General features: G+C 37.8%; 1 protein-coding gene across 7 annotated transcripts in view; it reads right to left on the bottom strand.

The window, feature by feature from the left end:
- The window catches only part of Golga4 (golgin A4), a 93,772-nt gene extending 76,957 nt beyond the window's left edge, over positions 1-16,815 (bottom strand). For 6 of the 7 annotated variants that reach the window (XM_026405834.2, XM_026405840.2, XM_026405844.2 and 3 more), the window contains exons 1-2: positions 16,110-16,814; positions 800-886 (exon numbers count right to left, since the gene is read on the bottom strand). In XM_026405834.2, coding sequence (XP_026261619.1) covers positions 800-886; positions 16,110-16,181 — 159 coding nt within the window. In that variant the 5' untranslated portion in view covers positions 16,182-16,814. Of the gene's footprint in view, positions 1-799; positions 887-16,109 lie in introns of all 7 variants that reach the window. The other variant, XM_026405861.2, reaches the window with a different exon arrangement.
- Positions 16,816-23,597: the final 6,782 nt, after the last annotated feature.

The following is a 23,597-nucleotide window of genomic DNA, read 5'->3' as shown; positions in this document are numbered from 1 at the left end:
ATTTCTATTGAAATACAACTAGTATTATCCTTTAAAGTGTTAAAACTAGTTATGTCCTATAAGGCAATAATTCTATTCCAGAGTAAATACCAATGAAAATGCAGATAAATGTGTAGCAAAAGAAATGTACAATAATGTTCACAGCAGCACAATTCATAACAGCCCAAAACTGGAGACAATCCAAATGCTTAATTATAATTTTCACATTAGAACATATACTTTCATGATAAAACTATAAAGAAAATAAAAAGGCAAATACCAAAAATTCAGGATGGTAGTAATCTTTCAGGAGGGAAGAAACACTAAAGTGCTGGAAGTGTTTCTTTTCTTGACTTGGGAGATTCATTTTGTGACAATTCACTAATTTTCACATTTATGTCTTACCCTCTTTTCTATATTTGTGTTACGATTCACAGAAAGAAAAAAAAAACGTTGGAAAAAAAATGAGTTTGAGTGTCAACTGCTAATTGTATGGAATCAGTTAAGTTACTTTTCAGTTTCCACTCACCAGATTGAAAATGCAGGGTTTTTACCCATATTATTCTATGCTGAACAAACTTTCATCAAATTATTCTGAAACTTTTAAATATTAAATTCAGAATATCTATCTTCTCAAATTAAGGTTCTTAAAAAATGCTTTACAAAAGCATAATCATATTTTTTAAAAGACTATATTACTAATAAAAACAATATGCAGAAATTAAATAATAGACCTCTGAAAATAGTTTCCCATCATTATTGACAGTAGCATTACATTTTAGATTACATTTCTTCTTAAAGAAATATATTTCAAACTTACCTCTCTATTGGGTGTACCTTCATCAAGTTGCTCTGTAAATGAAGATGTCCTGCTCTTAGTTCTTGTTGGTGACAAATTAGAGGAAGCCTAGATTTTTTAAAAAATTATAAAAATTAGAAACACTACATTGTCTAGTACACTTTGTACTTGGTAGTTCTTCTCTCAGTACATGTCCAAGAACTCAGTGAAAGAAAGGAAAGGCACAACCACATGAAAAGCAGAAAATAGCTAAAATATAACTAACCACGACAGGCTACTAACTGGGTCCTTAGCCTGACTCTGCTGCCAACTAGAACTATAATCTTAGGTAAATGAATTATTTGAATGTTACTGTCTCTTTATATATAAAGTAAGGTTGTGATTGTAACATAATTTGAAAATATTGGGGGGAAATGAAGCCAGATGAGGAGAATATGAAATCTCTAACTTTACAACTTTTCTGCAAAACAATATGATTCCAAATTTTAAAGTTCATTTAAAAAAATAAGATTGTTAATTCCATCTTTAAGGTCCCTTAAACTGTGAATACAGCACAATGAAATGCACAATTAAGGGCTGGGATTGTGGCTCAGCAGTAGAGCGCTCCTTAGCACAGGCGGGACCCGGGTTCAATCCTCAGCACCACATAAAAATAAAATGCATTGTGTTGTGTCCATCTACACCAAAAAGTAAATATTTTTTTAAAAGGAAATAAATGCATAGTAAAATAGCACTTCCCTATCTTTCCAGTTAAAGGCCTTTCTTTAAATCTATTTGTGCTCCACAGCTGGATACTGAGATACTAAGGATATCCTGACTATTGAAATCCTCAACACAAAAATCCTCAAAAGGGCCCAAAATTTAAACAAGGAGTCTGAGGTCTACTCTAAAATAAGAGAAAAACAGCCCTTAAAGTATAAAACCTAAGCTTGAATATACCTATAACAAAATACATGTGAACTCATCTACACATAGAAATGAATGTCTTGATGCCTACCCTTCTACAGTCTACACAGCTCTACATAAAAGGTATTTTAGAAGTATTTGTCAAATAAATGAGAAAATGAATGAACAAACAGAACTCTGATATGTCAAATCTAAAGTCAGTATGTAACACATACTGTTTCCGATAGGCTGGAACTGAGAGATCATGAGAAGTAGTGTACATATATACAAATAATATACATACATAGACATATATATTTAGTTTATGATAAACAACAATTCACATCAGGACAGATACTTAATAAATGGTATTGGGATGAATGTTTATTCATATGGGGAGAGAAACACCAAACTGAATCCTTACACTTTATACTTAAGCTTTATTCAAGATTTAAATTTTTTATTTGAAATACAAAAGAAAAATAAGTCTATTTATTTAATCCCTCAATGAGAAAGAGATACTATTTCTGTCAAAAACAGAAAACAAAATGCACAAGGGCTCAGATCCCCTGCATCACCAAAAAAAAAAAGGAAAAGAAAAAATTTGAAATCAAAAGGAGCAGTTTAATTGGGAAGAGGGAGACAGCATCTGGAAAGAGGGATAAAGCATCTGCAAATCTGACAAAAATTTAGTAATCTTTTTTCTATAAACAACTTTTATAAGTTCATAAGTTACAATTCTGAAAACTTGGGCTAGAGATATATAGCTCAGTGGGAGAGCGCCTACCCAGCATGCACAAGGTTCTGAATTCAATCCCTAACACTAGGGAGAAAAGACACAAAAACAACCAACCAACCAACAACAACAACAAAAAAAAAAAAAAAAAAAAAGGCAAAAAAACTCACTAACTCAGTCTTCTTTTTATCTGGGGCAGTAACTTGAGCTTTACCAACCAGATACACTCACATGAGACTGAGTCATAAGTCAGCGATGTGAGAAAATAGACATGCAAAATTAAAGTTCATCATCAGTGAGCATAGAACAGCTTCATACAGTCATGCAGACATGAGCTGTGAAGTGAAAGATGCACTGTTGCTGCCAAACTGGGACAATTGCAACATTTTTATTAGAGTAGCCTCCCAGTGAGGCTGGATGTAGTAATCAGCCCAGACTATAGGGCACTCAAGGAAATTCTCTGTTACTGAATATTCTTTAATAAGTACCTGCCTAATACAGTGACACATGCCTGTAATCCCTATTAGAAGGCTGAGGCAGGAGAATCACAAGTTCAAGGCTAGCCTCAGTAACTCAGTGGATCCTAACTCAAAAGTAAATTTGAAAAGGGGCTAAAGAAGCAGTTCAGTCTAGAACTCCACTGGGTTCAATCCATGGTACCACAAAAAAACAAATTCCTTCCTGCTTACCCAGATAGACTGTATTCTGCTGCTTTTAATTAAGAATTTCAACACATACACCCATTCTAAAGGACCAATCAGGAAATCAGTACCTGACAGACTGAAATTAGCTGTGTGTATAAGTCACCTTAAGGAATCCTCTACTACCCAAGACAAAACAAGAAAAAGAATATCTTAAAATTTTAAACAAGAGGATTAGGAGGTATGACTGAGTGGTAGAGTGCTTGCCTAGCATGTGCAAGGGCCTGGATTCAATCTCTAGCAAAGCAAAAAAAGAGAAAAAAATTTAAACAAGAAAATAGTTGAGCCGGGCAGGCATAGTGGCGCACACCTGTAATCCCAGCAGCTCAAGAGGCTGAGGTTGGAGGATGGCAAGTTCAAAGTCAGCCTCAGCAATAGCGAGGCACAAAGCAACTCAGTGAGACCGTCTCTAAATAAAATACAAAAAAGGGCTGAGAATGTGGCTCAGTGGTCAAATGCCCCTGAGTTCAGTTTCTGATGCCAAAAAAGAAAAAGAAAATAGTTGAATGTGATATAAAGCCTTATCAATGCTTTAAATGTCTAGAAAATATGACTAAAAGTCAACATTGTACTTAGAAAATGGGAAGGGAAAACACAGTCCCTGTACAGTGTTTATTCTAACTAAATTACAACCATTCTGAGTACTCCAGAAACAGCTGTTATTAAAAGTTTAAAAAAACTTTAATAAACTCTTTCCACACCTGGACCCATAATTCTGGACCCATAATTCTCCTACCATGCCAGCTTCAAAGGCTGCCACCAGGAGCAAAGAAGGTCTACTCATATCTAATATAAATGGTCACATGTAAGATCTCCTTTTCTAAAAAGGCCCCTGAGGGAATAAAACATTAGCAAAGTAATTAGAAAAGTATACAAGACTAGAGCAAATACCTTCTAACCAACCTGCTTTCTCTGCTGTAATCCCAAGTCTAAGAAATGTTTGGGCTATTAATTCAACTTTTCAAATGTCCAGATACCTAAACAATAACCTTTACATACTTGAAAAGTAAACCTCACTGTGACTTTTTAAAATTGGCACTAAAAAATTTGAAACAGAGTCTAGTAGTGGCCTCATCAGCTCTGTATAAACTGGCAAAATAAAGCAAGGAGGTTTTACAAAATTGAAGAGTAAGTTTTAAAAAACACTGTCCTCAGAAAAGTAGTACCACCTGGCAAATTTGGCCGGATGGCTTTCTTTTTTAATCTTTATTTTTATTTATTTATTTTTATGTGGTGCTGAGGATCAAACACAGGGTTTCATGCATGAGAGGCAAGTGCTCTACCACTGAGCCACAACCCAGCCCGATGGCTTCTTTTAACCCTCTGGAGTTGCAAGAGTAAGAATCTAAATGTACTTGAGCAGTTATCCCAGGTTTCTGGATCTTTAATAAGCTATCCTCACTTCAAGATATAAAGGAATTTAGGTTCCTTGAAACCAAACTTTGGCTGATTAATTCTTATAGCCATAAAAAATCTGGAGTCAGATTTTTCTAAGCTATTCTGCTAAGAAACCTGGTCACTATATTCAAGCTCACAATTACTATTTTATTGTCCACCAACTGGTTATTAACTATCTACAGGTTTCAATTACAGTATGAGGAAAACCATTTTAGTCACTGTGGTAAGCAGCATTCTAAGATGATCCCAAGTGACCCTCACCCTGTGAATACTGTGAGATATTTCTCCCATTATTATGTTACATTACATGACAAAACTAGTTTTGAAAAGATATTCGAGATTAATCATTTGACTCTGAGTTAATCAAAAGATTACCTGGATGGATCTAACCTAATTACATAAGCCTCTCAAATATAGATCTAGAAGGCAAAGAGATGCATTCTTTCTATCCTGGAAGAAAGCAAAATGCCTGTCAGGAGACATGGCAAGAAATTGATGGCTCTTAGAGCTGCAAATGGTCCTCCCTTCAACAGTCAACAAGAAATGAGGATCTCAGCCTGGCATGATAGTGCACCCCCATAATCATAATGAGTTGAGAGGCTGTGGCAAGAGGATTGCAAGTCTGAAGCTAGTCTGGCAACTTAGCAAGATCCTGTTTCAATTAAAAAAAAAAAAAAAAAAAAGGACTCGGGATGTAACTAAGTCAGGGGTAAAGCTCCACTGTGTTCAATATCCCCACCACCACCAAAATAGAAAAGAAAACCCATTGAGTGCAGTGGTACACATCTGTAATCCCAGCAACTCGGAAGGCTAAGGCAGGAGGATTGCAAGTTTGACACCAGCCTTAGCAATTTAATTGCAAGTTTGACACCAGCCTTAGCAATTCAGCAAGACCATATAGCTCCATGGTAAAGCACCCCTCAATTCAATCCCTAATACCAAAAAAGAAAAAAGACCCGGTTTCACCATGCCAGACTTCTGACCTGCAGAACTGTGAAGAAACTGGGTTATTGTGCATGAAAGTCATGTTAACCTCTTAGCAACATCAGAAAACTAATATTGTCATGTTTAGGAATAATGAGCTTGAATACCTTGTCACTGTACCATAACTTTCATTACCTAACAAGATGTTACCCTAACCCTCTCCAGAAATGTACAGTCATAACACCCTATACACACTGGAAGTACCTGTCTCTCAGTAACCATGGAACAGAGGCAAAATGCACCCTCTTCCAGGCAAATGTAATAGCCAGCAAGCATCTCACAGGCACGGTTAAATAAACACATGCTCTACAACTTCAAAGGCTTTCAGATACTTTATCATTTTTGATGCACATAATCAACATGAAAGGTAAACAAGACAGATATTATCATACCCAACATCCTGAGAACATCAGAAGCCCAGAATGCTTAAATAGCTTGCCCAGTTCACACTTCAAGATTTGTGTTAGTATGCAAGTCTTCTGATTCTCTTACCCACTTTCCCAGTATCTTTAGATGACTGTTTCTCAGATTTATTTCTCTGGGTTTCACAGTAAAAACAATAACAACAATGCCACGATCCACTTCAAATGGAGACACCTCTAAACAGAAGTTTTACAGAACAACCTTTTCTCTGTGTATACATACATGCAGTACTAAGGATCAGTGCTGGGATCAAAGCTGGGATCAAAGCCGGGATCAAAGCCAGGATCGTGCCCATGCTAAACAAGCACTCTACCACCAAGCTACACCCTCAGCTCTTACAAAAAAGACAGAAACATATCAAATTTCTTATTTTTTTTTCATTAAATTAAAAATAAATAGCTTCTCAGCCTGTGAGTGCAACTCAGTAGTAGAGTGCTAGCATGTGTAAGGCCCTGGGCTCAATCCCCAGCGCTGCAAAAAAGAGAGAGAAAAAGAGAAGAAAAAGCAGCAGCTCCTCCCAGCACACCAAATCACAACCCCTTGAGCTATTCTCACCATACCATGTTGTTTTTATAAGAACGAAGTTCTTATTAGTTGGCCACTAATTTTTTTTCTTTTTTCTCCTTAAGACAAGGTTTCCAATATCTTTCCCAGACTGGCCTCACTCAAACTCCTGAGCTCAAGTGATCCTCCTGTCTCAGCCCCTTGTCAGTAGCTGGGACTACAGGCAAGTGCCACCATGCCTGACAAACTCTTAAATCTCTGATCCCTAAAATATATTTAATGTTTTAGCTATATCAAAAAATAGAAATTAAGAAGTATCAATCCCATGTTAAACAACCCAATTTAAATAAAAACACAAATTTTGGGTATTCATATTACTAGGAAACTATATTAAAGTCAGTACTTTGTTAACCAAAGTTTATTCGTAAGGGACTGTATTACTGGGATTTCGATAAAAAATTACTCAAGAGAGTAGAATTGTTAGAGATAAAGATATAAATATATCTCCAAACTTCTTCAGTTTTCAATGAGATTTTTAATTGCTTTGAATCTATACTCTCCTAAATCAATTAACTAATTCCAGAAAACTGAACATAATTTAACATTTTCTTGGTCAGTTGTCACTCCTGTCAATATTTCTTCTCCATCCATTCTAGCTTGCTACTAGTTTAGAAATTGAGTAAATGTACTAATTGAAAATGTACTAACTGAATTGTAAACTATGTCATTAAATAATCATGACATAACTCTAAATGAAAATTTTTTAAATGTTTTCTTATGAATAACTTTCATTATATATAAAATATAAAGCTGGTGATGTCAACATTTTTGGCTGCTTATAGGCCTTTTGATTTATCTCCTAGTTAATTATCCCCCAAATAAATGAGATGTTACCTTTGTACAAGCATAACACGTGGTTCATTTCATTCCTTCTCCCTCCCATACCTATGGATAATCAGTCATGGCAGTGATATAACTATAGACTCCACCTCACAACACTGCTAAAAGTCATTTGTCAGATCAATTTGATATCCCAGCTCTAAAAGAATGGTTACAATAACTTGGGGTTGATTTTTCATATCACCTTTTTAGTTACCAAAATTACTGGAGCTTTTCATCATGTTCTTAACATAGTCTCTTCCTTACATCATGTCTAAGATAGTAGTGCCAGAAATGATACACTGCTCTTCTGTTCTTAATGCTTACCTCCCCAAAACAGCCCCTCAATGTAGTGGAATCCACTCATCTGAAAATAATTTAAGGAAACTTCCTGTTTAGATATGGAAGACTAACTATATGTTCTTGCCTTTCTCTATAGATCTCTCCATATATCTCCTCTCCCTGCAAAGAGGTAATAAGAAATTTCAACCAATTTTCAGAAGACTGAAGGTGAACAAAAAAATAGTAAAGAATTCGGCACAACTGAGGATATTACCACCCCAGGGATGGGCTCTAAAGAAGAGAATACTGATGAGAAGCAGCAAGCCTATTTTCATCCCAGAACACTGGAAACACTTACAACTTAAAGCAAAAAGTATATGCAAGACTCAGAAGTGAACAGGCAGGACCAACAACATGAGAACTGGTTGAAATACTTCCAGGTCCTCTGTCCAATCCTACAAAGCCACTGAAGAACAACAGGTTAAAAGACTTGTGGAGCAAATGGAGCAAAGAAGCTTAAAAGACTTGTGACATTAAGCACAGTAAAATAGGGATGAAGGGCAAAGTGATTAAACTAAAAGGGCATAGTGAGCTGTGAAACCCCTAGCCCACTTCCTCAGCCCTGCTTGAAAAAAAGAAACAGAATGCTTCTCTTAAAAAAAAAAAAAAAACTGAGTAATCTCTTTTAAAAGGCTTCCAGTTGCCAGGCTGAGGGCATGATTCAGAGGTAGACTGCTTGTCTAACATACTCAGGGACCTGGGTTGGATTCTCAGTGCGCTGTGCGCGCACACACACACACACACATACACAAGACCTCCAGCTGGGGAACAGTGGTGCTTGCCTGTAATCCCAGCAGGCTTGGAAGGCTGAGACAGGAAGATCAAGAGTTCAAAGCCAGCATCAGCAAGAGTGAGGCACTAAGCAACTAAGTGAGACCCTGTCTCTAAATGAAATACAAAATGAGGCTGGGTATGTGGCTCAGTGGTTGAGTGCCTCTTGAGTTCAATTCCCCCCCCCCCAAAAAAAAGACTTCCAGTCATCAACTTGTGAGGGTATTTCCCCCAATAATAAAGCCAGGGCAGTACTACCTTGCAGTAAACTAGTGTCTTGCTATTACATATTACTTCCATGTAGCATCAGATTGTTCATGACTCACATGACCAGATAGCCCAGAACACTCAATATTTGAAAAAGTCTCCAATGTAAAAGAGAAAGGCAAAAACATGAAATAAACCTAGAAAGAACAAAATCAATAGAGATTAAAAGAAAAACATCAAAAGGAAAAAAATCCTTATTAATCTCAGAAATACAAGACATATATAAGAACAATACTCTGGAAAAGCAGAAGACAATAAGAAACAGCCCCAAAAGACTTAAAAATAGGATAGCCAAAATTAAAAATTCAATTTAAGAATTAGATAAATTAATCTCTTAAAAGTAGGACAAAAAGTAAAAATAGAATGTAAAGGGTAGAAAAGAGAGAGAAAAAAATCATTCAGAAGGCACAAAAGCTAACTAAATACAGTTCCAGGAAATAGGAGAAAAAACAAAGGACAGAGAAATGTCAAACTATCTAAAAGTTTCCAAAAATTTAAGCACATAAGTCCCCATAAGGCGCCCACTGAATATTCAGCAAAATACATAAAGAAATCCATACAAAGGCATATTTGTCATGAAATTTCAGACAAGTGATAATGGAAAGATGCTAAGACTTCAAAAAGGAAATAGAAGCAGAATGGCATTAGACTTCTCAACATCATTACTGCAAATGAAGAACAGCAGAGCAATGCTTTATAATTCATTTTCTACCTGGCACAATGGTGGGCACCAATAGCCCCCGTTACTCCAGAGGGTCAGGCAGGAGGATCATTTAAATCCAGGAGTTTGGGGCTGGGGAGATAGCTCAGTTGGTACAGTGCTTGCCTTGCAGGTACAAGGCCCTGGGTTCAATCCTCAGCACCACAAAATAAAGAAAAAAAAAAAAAAAGCTATTCTTACAGGGATAGGTTGCCTAGCATGTGTGAGGCCCTGGGTTTAATCCTCAATGCCACATAAAAAATAAATAAATAAAGTTACTGTGTCTATCTACAACTAAAAAAAAAAAATAAAATACAATACTTAAATAAATAAATCAATCCAGGAGTTTGAGGCCAGCTTGCCAAATCATCTACTTTGGCAGGAAATGAGTAGATACTGTTTAAAATGTGGTATGGTTTGGATGTGGTTTGTCACCCAAGGGTTCATCTTTTGGAACTTGGTCCTCAGTGTGATATAAGAGAGAGCGGAATTTTTAAGAGGTGGAGCCTAGTAGAAGGTGATTAGCTCATTAAGGGTACCATCCTTGGAAAGAATTAAGGCTGGTTTCACACAGAATGAGCTTGTTCCCCAGGAGTAGTTTGTTATGAAAGAGCAAGAATGAGATGGACACAAGTGAATACACCCATAAACCTAGCTACTCAGAGACTGAAGCAAGGAGGATCATTAAGTTGGAGGCCAGCTTGGGCAATTTAGTGAGACCTTGCCTCAAAATAAAATTTTTAAAAAAGGGATAGAGCACCCTTGAGTTCAATCTCCAGCATGGCAAAAAGGGGAAAAAAAACTAGACTAGCAGGGCTTCATGACACTAGTTACCTCCACCATGTGACCCAAGTTTGACCCTAAAGAGATTAAAGAATGTTTGGATGATAAATCTATGATCACCTTTCAAAGTAGAGCCCTATTTGTTTTGGCTGACAGAGGAAGAATTCTTGTGAACTGTTTCCCTTCCCTACGCACCACCCACATAACAAACAATTTCTAGACCTATACACAGGAGTAGCAGGTAATAGCAGAGAAAACCTGTGGGAATTACCTAAGTGAATCAACCTCCAGGATTTCATAAATATAAACTAATCAACAAACACAAGACATGGGGCAGGAGGACACTTCATGTTCAAGATAGGTTCAATCCCCAAAACCAGAACAAAAAAAGAGGCAAAGCAAGATGACCAATTTGAATAAATATAACAAGAGACCCAGAAAAATCAGATAAATCAAGACACAGAACATAAATATATGTGTATATATACATGCATACACACATATATATTAGTGTGTGTGTGTGTGTATATATATATATAAATAAAATAAGATGATTATCTTTTCAGAATTTAGAGGCTCTAGTTTCTATAAAACAACCACAGCTGAAAACTAAAACAAATCAACAAATGTAGCATAGCAATTAAAAGAATGGACTTGGAGCCAGACTGCCTGGGTTCAAATCTCAGCTTTACCATTTCTTAGCTGTGTACCATAGACAAGTTACCTAAACTCTCAGCCCCAATTTATCCATAAAATGAGGACAGGAATTAAATTATTTTGCATATTAATTTAGATGATATATGCAATGCACTGAGAAACATACTTGGCTAAAAATAATCACCCAATAAGTGTTGACTAGTGTCATTTTTATTTGAAAAAAACTAAAAATATGATTGCTTGAATATATTCAGTGGATGCAGCTGGAATAAAAAGCTGAAGAAATCTTTTTATCAAGTTAATTCTGTAAAGAACTTAAAAATTCAAAATACATGTGCTGCTAAAAGATATTTAGTGAACTTTGATACATAATTTTTTTTCACTTAGTTATTAGTCTTCAGATAACCATCAGAGTTGAGCAAATGATTAGTTAAAATAACAACCAACAAAGAAGGAGTTCAAATAATCTTAGCACCAACCAAACAGAAGTGATTGGAGATTTATTAGAAGGCTGTCTTGTTTTGTTTTGTTTTTAAGAATTCTAATCAATCTCACTATTATCATAAAGTTTTACAAATGTTGTGATATAAATGGTTCATTTATCCCTAAATTATCTATACCTGACAATTCACTGTACTGGAAACAAATCTATCAGACAATCTTACCTATGGAAAACAAGCTGAAACTCAGGAAGTAATGCACACAAATTCTCTGAAAATCCAAAATGAATGTCTCAAATTTTGTATTAACACACTAAAATGCACTAAAGAATTCCTTAGGTACTTGTCCTTATTGTACACAAAACTTCAAAATAGTTTACATATGTAATTTATTTTTAACAGTAAAAAAGTAGGGAGAAGAAAAATATGTGGCAGATAACAAGCAGTATTATTAAATAACTAAAAAAAAAGTAGACCAAGAACAAATAGGGGGGGCTGGGGATGTGGCTCAAACGGTAGCGCGCTAGCCTGGCCCCAGTTCAATCCTCAGCACCACATACAAACAAAGATGTTGTGTCCACCAAAAACTAAAACTAAAAAATAAATATTAAAATTATTAAAAATAAATATTAAAATTCTCTCTCTCTCTCTCTCTCTAAAAAAAAAAAAAAGAAGAACAAACAAACAGGGGTTGGGGTTATAACTCAGTGACAGATCAGTGCTCAAATCAGGGAAGACTCTGGGTTCCATTTTCAGAACTGGGGGTGAGGGCAGGGGGGAGAAGAAACAAATTTTCTTTCTTTTTCTCTTCTGTGTTACTGGGTATTGAACTTAGGGGTGTTCTACTATTGAGTTACATCTCCAGCCCTTTTGAAAATTTTTATTTTGAGACAGGGTCTTGCTAAGTTGCCCAGGCTTTGAATTTGTGATCCTCCTGCTCCAGCCTCTAAAGTAAGTAGGATTACAGGCATGGGCTAACCTGTCTGGCTGGTCAAATTTTCTGGAATAAGCAAGAGAACTACCTTTCTCACTTCATTAAATCCCTGAGGGCATGGTGTTTTCAAAAGAAAAAATATACTTAAAAATAATGACTATGAGTTATTAAGATCATATTAAACAAATTGAAGATTTGCTAAAGAAAACAAAAGTGCTTATGAACTCTTGCAAAAAGATTGTCATGGAAAAACATTTTTGTTTCTTTTTTAATTTGTTCATGAAAAAAGTCCTTTACTCCTGAAATAATAATTCAGAATTTCTCATTTCTGAAGGGTTTTGAATAGCTAAGAGAATCAAGTTTCTATCAGTAGTAGATTACTAACAATTCACTTTTGAGTTTTGGATAAATACATATATTATCCAAAAGAATTATTTTAAATATTTTATACACAAACTGATTTTACTTGATCCAAATACACAGTCTCACCACAGGCATTAAGCTATAGAAACTGGGAGCGCTAAAATCCTAGCTTATAACTAGCCTTATTTTTTAAAAAATATTTTTAAATTGTCAATGGACCTTTATTTTATTTATTTATATGTGATACTGAGAATCAAACCCAATGCCTTACACATGCTAGGCAAGCACTCTACCACTAAGCCACCATCCAGCTAGCTTTATTTTTATTATTAATAATATAAACATCTTGGGCTGGGGCTGTAGCTCAAGTGGTAGAGTTTTTGCCTAGCATGTGTGAGGTACTGGGTTCAATTCTCAGCACCACATATAAATAAGTAAATAAATAAAGGTCCATCAACAGCTAAAAAAATCTTAAAAAATTAATATAAACGTCTTTATTAATGCACAAAAGCAATTCACTGTTAGAAAGAAAAACTAAACATTACAAATAAAAAAAGAATATTCAATGTTACCAGCACCTGAGAATGTATCCTTCTTAAACATACTTCCACAACCTGTGTATATGAATACACTTTTTTTTAATATTTATTTTTTAGTTGTAGTTGGACACAATACCTTTATTTTATTTATTTTTTATGTGGTGCTGAGTATAGAACCCAGGGCCTCACACATGCTAGACAAGTGCCCTACAGCTGAGGCACAACCCCAGCCCTATGAATACACTTTTATATATATTTTTTACCATAAAACTGGAATTATACTTTACATACTGCTTTTAATCTGTCTTTAATTTCTCTGTAGTTCTGACACCAACTATGTAACATTAAACATCTGTGAACCTTACAAAGGTTTATGTGAAATTAAATAATCTGTGCAAAATACTAAACAAAATACCTGTTATGTGGAGAAGACCAAATAAATTTTTTTGTTTTTATTTTTGGGGTACTGGGGACTGAACCCAGGGGTGCTTTACCATTTAGCCACATCTCCCGCCCTTTTTGTTTTCTTCATAAATTGCTGAAGGTCTCACTAAATTGCCAAGGCTGACCTCACACTTGAGATCTTCCTGCCTCAGCCTCACAAGTCACTGGGATTATAGGCGTGCACCACCATGCCCAGCAATGTTCACCATTTTAAAGGCTGTGCAATAACCAACTGAATGATAACTATTTGTTTAATCATTTCTCTACTGCCCTTTATTTTCAGCTAGTTTTTAACCTCTTAAAAACCTTAAACCAGGCTGGAGATATAGCTCAATTGGTAGAGTGCTGGCTTCGAATGCACAAGGCCCTGGGTTCAATCCCCAGCACCACAAAAAAAAAAAAAAAAGAAAAACTTAAACTAGGCACAGTGGCAGGTGCACCTAACCCCAGATGCTCAGAAAACTGAGGCAGAAACATGGTAAATTCAAGACAAGCTGGGGCAACTTAGTGAGACTCTTGTCTCAAAACTTTTAAAAAGGGCTGGGGATACAGCTCATTAGTAGAGCTTGCCTCGCATGCCCAAGGTCCTAGATTCAATCTTCAGTACTATGTGCGAGCATTCTTTCTCACTCTCTCTCAAATGAAAATACATGTAGTTACATCTTTATACATCCTAAATTTTCTGAAATTTCTAGAAATTGAATCCTGGGTCAGTGGTATTTTATTCATTCCCAAATATAAGTGCCTTAGGTTTCTTGACCTTTTGACTAAGGTCAAGTGTTGTATCTGTTTTTAATCCATTTAATATCTAATATGCCCTCTATCCAAATATAAGTGCCTTACGCTCGCTGTCCACTTACCCACATTCCTCATCTCTATCCACTTTTAAGGTTTCTCTTTGTTTCTTAAATAATATTTTTGTAAAATTAAAAAAGAATACAATAGGGGGTGGGGTTGTGGCTCAGAGGTAGAGTGCTCACCTACCAATCGTGAGGCACCAAGTTCAATCCTCAGCACCATATAAAAATAAAAATAAAGATATTTTTAAAAAGATTACAATATATGCAAAAGCACAATCCTTAATACTTAAATTTTAATCTCTATTTTCTTGGGAAAATAAGTCCTCAATGTCATATTCTGATGTTCTCTCAAGAACTGCTTACAGGGCTGCGGTTGAGGCTCACTGGTAGAGCACTTGCTTGCCTAACATGCGTCAGGCACTGGGTTTCATCCACAACACCACACAAAAATAAACCGATAAATAAAGGTATTGTGTCCATCTACAACTAAAATTATTTTTAAAAAATTTTTTAAATTGCTTTACACTACACAAGCTTTAAATTTAAAGAGAACAATTTGTGGAGCGGAGGGTACTGGGTTTAAACTCAGAGAATAAACCCAATCCTTTTTTTTTTTTTTTTTTTTTTTTTGAGAAATGGTCTAAGTTGCTGAGGCTGGCATTGAACTTGTCTAAGTCCTCTGGATTACAGGCATCTGCCACCATCCCCAACAAGAACAAAATTTCAATTTATAGTTTCACAAAAAATCTCAATGTAATAGTTACAAGATAAATGCTATGTTTAAAAATTAGAAATGACTTCAAATTAGTCAAAATTCAGCCTTTCCTGAACCACAGGCAAAAACAGAAACTATAAAATTGAGAACGAATTTTGTGCCAATCTGTTGAGAGTCAAAAAACTGGAAAGAAATTTAATAAATGTCCTCATCCTCGCTGGTAGTACTTAAAACACATTCCATGAGAATGTGTTATGAGACTGTTTCTTTAACACTAACACTAACACGCCCCCTTTTCCCCTAGAAACTTACTTCCTAAAGCAACAGCATTCCTGAAAAATAAACGTAGCCACTATTCACAAGGGCAAGCAAGATTGTGAACAGGCACCGGGCCCACCAGGACTCAGAGTGTCTGCCCCTTCGCCAGTCCCGGATCAACCAAGTTATGTGAAGTGACTAACTCGTGACAGCTTCGGGCGCTGGACCGCGGCCACACCGCCACCACTTTCAGGTCCCACCGCTCCAGCAAGTGCGCCTGGCCTGGATGGCTCAACACCCTGCCTTCACCGCTGCACCAGGGATTGCATTTAGGAGACTAAAATGACAGAAAGGAGTTCTGCGGGATCCTGGCCTTTCCAAACTCAATCTCAGGTCGGGATGGGAGAGAGGTCCTCAGAGATCAGAGATCACAGGGGACCTGGGTTTTCTCATTCCGCCCTCACCCTAGGTTGGGGTCTCGGAGGTGGGGGAAGCCCCCAATAGGCGTTAGAAATCATGCAAGGTCCGAGACCTTCGCCTTCATCCTCGGGTCAGAGTCAGGTATTAGGCGAAAACTCTTGAAATGTCACATGGGTTCGGCCACCCCATCTCTGGACAGAGTTTTGGAATTGGAATTGGAGGAATCCGGGTCAGGAGTCCCGGAGAAGCTAGACGGCCCTCCAGGACAGACCTCATTCTGGGTCCAGGGAATTGGTAAGAGTCCTCGGGTTAGAGATCAAAGGTCACGGAGGAACTCCCTCCTCCTTTCAGACTCGGCGGATATTTAGGGGTGTCGGGCCCTTCGTACCTGAACAGGAGCCAGCGCCTGCTGGAGCTGCTGCTGCTCCTCGCTGATCTTTTGCTTCAGTTTCTTGAACATGGCGCAACGCGGGGTCCTGAGTGTGAATGAGACCTGAGGGGCGAGAGCCCAGGGAGTCCCGGCCGCAGCGGCGACGCAGCTTCTCTACACCAGGGGCCGCGGGGGCCGGGCCTCGCCGCCTCCTCCTTGAGCTCGCGGGCGAAGCGAGACACTTGTCCTGCGGGTGTCGACGTCGCCGCCGCCGCGTCTCTTCTTTCCAGGTGCCACTGGCTGGTCTCGGCCCCCCATCCAGCCCGGGCGGCGGCGGCGGCGACAACGGCAGCAGGTGAACGGTGCTCTAAGGGCGCCTGCGCGGCCTACGTGGAGCTCACGGAGGGAGCCCTACGGAGCGCCACAGAGGACAAGCACAGAGGCAGCGCCGGCACATGCGCGCTCGCGCCGTCGCGCCCTTACCCGGTCGTGAAGAAACACGCAGGGTTCGCGGTGGCCTGGGCAGTGCGTGCAAAGGTGCTCCAGGCTGTCCAGAGCCCCGGGGAGGGCTGATCTGAGCGCTACGCTGATGCTCAGCTGGGCCTCGGCGCTGTGGAGTTGGGTGGGGAGAGCTCTGCTTCAACTGAGCGCAGAGAAGAGATAGACCCCAGGGAAGAAGGCGAAGAGTGTGAGCGTCCAGGGTGGGAGAGGGGGGATCCAGGGAATCTGACGTGGGTCCTGAAGGATTAGTGTATCAGTATCTATCGTTAGAATTTTGGAATTTTTTTTTTTTTTTTTTTTGGTTGTTGTTGTTGTTTTGCTGGAGGTGGGGGTATGGAGTATCCTGGATCAAACCCAGAACCTCATGGTATGGCAGGCAAGTTTGCAATTTACCACTGATTCGTATCCCTAGTCTTTTTGTTTGTGTGTGTGTGTAATTTTTTGTTGTTTGTTTTTGAACGACAGGGTCTAGTTGTGTTCCTTAGCCTGCCTTAGCCTCCCAACTACCTGAGACTACAGGCTTACATCACCCCACTGGCCATATTTCTATTTTTAGTGCCTAATATTCCTGACTGCTCTCCAAGGGGGATATCTTCCCTTCCCTGACCTCTTCCTCCAGTTAGGAAGTGCTTTCAATCGCTGACAAACCCAAATGTTTCAGGCCCATTTTGTAATACCTCCATCACTTACCTTTATTTTTACCTTCACCAAAATCATAATTTAACACTTTCATTCAAAAACTTTTTTTTTCCTATATTCCAGGGCCCTGGGGACACTAAATTCACAGCTTATTGAAAAAGTTTCCTAAAGAGTCCAGATTTACCCCTGACACTTGGAATTATCTCCAGAGATATTAATGTTATGTGCCTGATTCATCCAGAACCCTGAACTTTGGCCAACTATGTATCTGCATAAAATAACAACTTTGCTTTCAAAGGAATAAAATATTCTGAGCCAAATTTGAGTTGCCATTGCCCCAAGAACACAGACTCAAGTTACCCTGAGTGAAATGCTCCACTGTGGAAGAGATTACATGAACTTTTCTAGTCATAGAATGAAAGAAAGTCTGAAATCAACATATTTACCAATTACATTGGTGGGAGCCTCAGGTAGGCTACAGGCTACGCCAAGGCCAAGAATATATATCGAAGGTTGTCGATTTGTGTGTGTGTGGTGCTGGGAATTAAACTCAGGGACTTGTGCATGCAAGGCAGACACTCTACCAACTGAGCTATACTTAGCTCAGTTCAAATGTTGACAAACATATTTACATGTAAGTATGTATATATTTGTATGTGTGTTGTGTGTAGACCCTACTAACCCAGGCCATAATAAAGCACAAAAGAATAAGAAAATTAGATATCAAAATGAGATGTCCTTTAGAGAAATACAAGATCAGAAGAGGACTAAGTATGGGGGGGGGGGGAGCTAGCCTTGCTAGGAGACAAAAAAAAAAAAAGGAAGAGGCAACTGGATTGAAACTCTTTATCACATTTAACACAGTTTTGTTGAAACATTAAGCCTCCTTGCAGATCTCAGCAAAGTAACATTCTCTCATTGTCTGTTCTTAGTTAAATTTATGGTATTTTTAATTCTTTAGCCATACTGGGTGCCACAAATTTTGATACAAATCATCTTCTGGAGTATTCAAGAACAACCCTGTCCCAAGTGTATGAGAACCAGCCCCAAAGTTCCCTGAAATTAAAAAAGAGAGAGAAAGAGACAAATCCAGGATTTACTGAGTACAGTTTATCAGGGATGTAGTGATGGACCTATGATCTTAAGTGGCAGCAAGACTCATCATTTGGATCAGAAAGAAAGATTGGTACATAAGTAACTTTATCTAAGTAGGAATGTATTTGGTTTATCTCAAACTAATATCTAAGACTCCATAAAGCCAGTGGCTCCAGGTTCTGGTTGTAAAGCTCCACTTTCTGCTCTAATGGCTTTGTTTACTTATAGTGTGCTAGTAAGCCTGACCATGATAACCAGGGGCAGTCATGGTAGTTAACACCTCAAGATGGCTGTGATTAGGTCATATGTATATAAAGGGTCTGGCTTGGGTCCACTTCTCAGAGTCCTTCACCAACCCAACAGGAACATTGCCTGCCCCTATTTACCATGTCATTAATTTGAACTCATCTCCTCAAAGACTAGCATACCTCACTGCAGAGTAGACCATTTGAAATGAACTCACACCCTGATAATAATCAGAGACTCAGGAATTTATTTCTTCAGTGAAACTGGTACCTGTATTTTTCTACACAAAGAAATAATCCTCTTAAGTATAAATCACACCTAAGTGTTGTCATCCTTCCATCCCTTCCAATTTCAAGTACTGTCTCCATGTTTCTGTAAATTTTCAGAATAACATCACTAGCAACTATGCTTCAGATAACAGTAGTAGATATTATTAAATTTCTTTCCAAGCCTTAGAAAATATGCCTGGGGCTGGGGTTGTGGCTCAGTGGTAGAGCACTCACCTAGCATGTGTGAGGCCCTGGGTTTGAGCCTCAGCACCATAAATAAACAAACAAACAAACAAACAAACTGTGTCCAACTACAACTAGAAAATGCTTCTAGCCAAATGAATCAATACACATCTAAAACTTTAACTCTGATTTTCTCCTTTCTGACGGCAAATGCTTTATCAACGATTTTGCATCACCACATAACACACTTTATTCCACCTCATCAGAATCCTTATAACCACAAGAGCATAACAGCCTTTAAGAGCACAGTCTTTGATATGAGGAAAACATGAGTTGGCCATTCTCCAACTCTGGGTCCTCTGGCACTTAGGCAACATACAGTGTACAAAGTGCATTGCTTAAGGAAAGCCAGAAGGTTATGAGTGAAGCATGTATACATATGGTATACAATGTTGCAAAATGAAGGAAAGTAGCACACTGGATAGTGTGAACTCATGCAGCAAACCAATTCTTAAAATTTAGCCAAAAGGGAAGATCATGACTGCTATGCCAATCTCTCTGCATATCCTTTTCCTTGTTTGGAACATCTTATATTTTGTAGAACTGTTCTGAAGTTCAAATAAATGATGTGTTTAAGCATACAGCTCATAATAATGATACCTATATAAATTCTAATATAGTAGCAGTCCACTTTATGCTTTGAATATAGCCCTTGCTGCTCTGCCACTGCAACTTTTTTTTTTTTATTTTGTGGTACTGGGGATCAAACTCAGGTCTGTGCATGTGAGGCAAGCACTGTACCAACTGAGCTATATCCCCAGCCCTGCAACATTATTATTATTATTATTACCATTATTAAACTCAGGGGCATCCAACCACTGAGCCACATCACCAGCCCTATTTTGTATTTTTATTTAAAGACAGGGTCTCACTGAGTTGCTTAGTACCTCGCCATTGCAGAGACTGGCTTTGAACTTGCGATCCTCCTTTCTCAACCTCCTGAGCCACTGGGATTACAGGTGTGCACCACCCTAACCCTGCAATTTATTTTTTAAATGGACATGTTTCTTTCTCTTCCTCTCTCTGCTCCTACCTAATCTCTCTCCGTCCCTAATCTCAGGGGAAATAGGATTAGCTTTCTTCCCCATCCTAAAAAGATTATCTGTCCTTGAGTACATACCCATTATCAGAACAAAGTATTCTAGACTTTGGGGATGGTACCAGAGATCTGAGAAATGACAACCTCCCAAATTAAGAAACCAGTTACATCAGCTGGGGTTGTCTCTCAGGGGTAGAGTGCCTAGCATGAACAAGCTGCTGGGTTTGATCCTCAGTACTACATAAAAATAAATAAATAAAGGTATATTTTTTTTAAAAAAAAAAAAAAAAGCCAATTACAACTCCAAAAGAAAAAAAAAATGGAAGGTAGCCTTTGAATCATCTTTTCCTGCTGATGAGTAGAATCACACCTTTGGGACAGGATCCCCCTGTGTTTCTCCTTTGCTAGCAAAGCAATAAACCTTCTTTTTCCTTTTTCTGAAAACTGGGTCCTTGTTATTGGATTGGCATCAAGGACAAGGACCAAACTTTTGGCAACACACGTAAGAACTTCATTCTCTCTGACTCACCTACACTTTTTCTGTATGTTGCAAGTGCTAGCCTAGACCTTTCCCTTGAACTCCAGATTGTAGCACCTCCACTAGGTTCTTAGGTCTGGGACAGTAAGAACTATGCCTGTTATGCAACTCACCCAACATTAAATTTTGACAGAATTTGTTAGTCTTAAATGCCTATTGACAACTTACGTTAATGGCCTGTAGACACGTCAAATTCAACATATCCATAATTGAAATAATCCATACTACAGCACCCACCATCACCATCAGACTGGCTCTTTCTGTGTTTCCTTATCTTCCTAAGCTTGTTTTTCCATCTGTCTTTTCTTCATGAGCTAGTGTCATCTCCATATACCTAGTTATGGAAGTAAAAAATGTGAAAGTCCACCAAGACATCTCTCTCATTCATTACCTATATCTGGACATCACCAAGTCTTCTTTTACGCTGAATATTTCTCAAATCCATCTTCTTTTGTATTCACCTTGCTACCTGTTTCAATCTTCATTATATTCCACCACTTAAATGGCCTCACAGTTTGCAGATTTGCTTCTTTCCAAACCATATTCTAAATAGCTGACATTACTGTCCTGCTGAAACCTACTTGTCCTGCAGGACAGTGTTCAAATCCCAGGAATCGCAACCCAGTCCCTTCTTTCCTTCTTACTGCACCTTTTCTACTCTACACACATCAAAGATCCAGATATATTAAATTAACTTGCCTTTTACATCCTGCTTTTGTGTACCTCCTTGAATTTTTTCCCACACATACCTCATCCATGATAGATGTTAAAATCTAAATGACTACAGGGGTGGATATGTAGCTCTGTGGTAGAGTGCTTGCCTAGCATGCACAAAGCCCTAGGCTCTAATTGCAGTGCCACAAAAACATACAAAAAATTTTTAATGAGTAAAGAAGTATATTATCATTTTCCATGCCTTCATACCTTTCTTCTTTTTCCAGTTCTCTTGTTTAACATTCTGGAACATACCCCACACACATAGTGGAGTTAATCTTGCTCCCCTAAACAACCTCAGTCTTACATACTTTTATTTATTTTATTTGTGTGTGTGTGTGTTGCTAGGGACCAAACCCAGGGATTTATGCATGCCAGGTAAAGTGCTCTACCACTGAGCTACATCCCAGTCCCTTTTTTAAAAATAAAAATATTTTTAGTTGTAGATGGACACACTATCTTTATTTTTATTTTGTTTATTTTTATATGTGGTGCTGAGGATCAAACCCAGGGCCTTATGCATGCAAGGCAAGCGCTCTACCACTGAGCTACAACCCCAGCCCCATCCCAGTCCCTTTTTATTTTTCATTTAAAGACAGTCTTGCTGGGCTGGGGATGTGGCTCAGCGGTAGCGCGCTCGCCTGGCATGCGTGCGGCCCGGGTTTGATCCTCAGCACCACATACCAACAAGCATGTTGTGTCCGCCGAGAACTAAAAAATAAATATTAAAAAAAAAAAATAAAGACAGTCTTGCTAAATTGCCAAGGTTGGCATCAAACTTGGAATCCTCCTGCCTCAGCCTCCAAAGTATCCTGGATGACAGGCATGTGCCACCCTGCTCAGCTATTTTTATCTTTTTTATTATTAAAGTAATATATATTCACTGTAATAAAAACAAAAACATAATATCCCCCTATGTAACCTCTATTAATAATTCAGTTTATTTTATTTTATTTTTTCCTGTACTTACAAAAATATAGATATGTGAATCTAATTATCTGTCTATATATTAACATATTTTAGTTTTAATTGTTTTATTTTAAAAATGGATCATACATATTCCACATTCTGCTTTTTTCAATTAATATGCTATGAGTATTATTTCTAATCAGTATAGGTAGTTTAGTTTCTTTAATGGCTACATAGTGTTTCATACCACAGATGAACTACAACTTAACATTTATATATCAGTGTGCATCTAACTTCTTTCCATTTTTTGTTATTAAAAGAAATATTAAAGTGGATAATTTCATAAGCATATGGCTGTATTGTATATGTTTCTATAGAAAATAATAAGTTTCTAGAAATATAATTAAAGGAGCCATCTAATATGCATGGTTAACACAAAATTAAGCTCCAAAATGTATATCAATTTCTATTTCTAACAACAGTGTGGGAAATAACCTTTTTCACAGCTCTGTATAGATTTTCATATTTTGCCAATAACAAGATGTCATTTTACTTTGATGTTATATAATATGATATATGATGTAAATGATATTTACTTTTATAATTTTTATTTTATAAATATTTTACTTTTACAATATTTTACTTTCCAACTGATATTTTAGTCTGATTTTAACTTTAATTAGATAAACAGAAATTAAGTTACAAGTGTATATGTTGTTATAGTTCTTACACATCATATTATATAATTCATGTAACCTTGTCTATAAGACACAGGAAAAACAAACTCAGTTTCTCCTGTACTCGCACAACACAAAATGCTTTTGTGATCTCTGATTTCTCTCCACTGACAGCTATCAGTCAGTTCTGCAGAGTCTGCACCAGACACTAGCTGATTGTCCTTTAATTCAATTCAATTCTTTATCTGGAGTTAATGCCAGATCCCACACATTGAGAGTTTATTCCCCTGAGACTGTTTTCCACTTCCAATGCCAATCATAAGCCGCAGTCTGTCTTACCTGTGCTTCTGATCTGCTAGCTGTATATCAGTGTTCCCATAACCCCCTCCTAGGATTTAATGAATTTGTTAGAGTGGCACAGAGTACTCAGGAAAATACTTTACTCATATCTACCAGTATATTATAAAAGATACAGATGAAGAGATCCATTAGGACAAGGTGTATGGGAAAGAGTGCCCTCTCTGGGAAAGCCCCCTCCAAGAACATCCATGCATCCAGCCCCCTTCAGGAACATCCATTCAGCTATCAAGCAGCTCCCTGAAGCCAGTCTTTTTGGGTTTCTATGGAGGCTTCATT

This window comes from Urocitellus parryii, chromosome 3 (genome assembly GCF_045843805.1).
Source record: "Urocitellus parryii isolate mUroPar1 chromosome 3, mUroPar1.hap1, whole genome shotgun sequence".
Classification (NCBI taxonomy): domain Eukaryota; kingdom Metazoa; phylum Chordata; class Mammalia; order Rodentia; family Sciuridae; genus Urocitellus; species Urocitellus parryii.
Note: the sequence above shows the minus strand (reverse complement) of the source record. Positions and strands in the feature narration are given on the sequence as shown.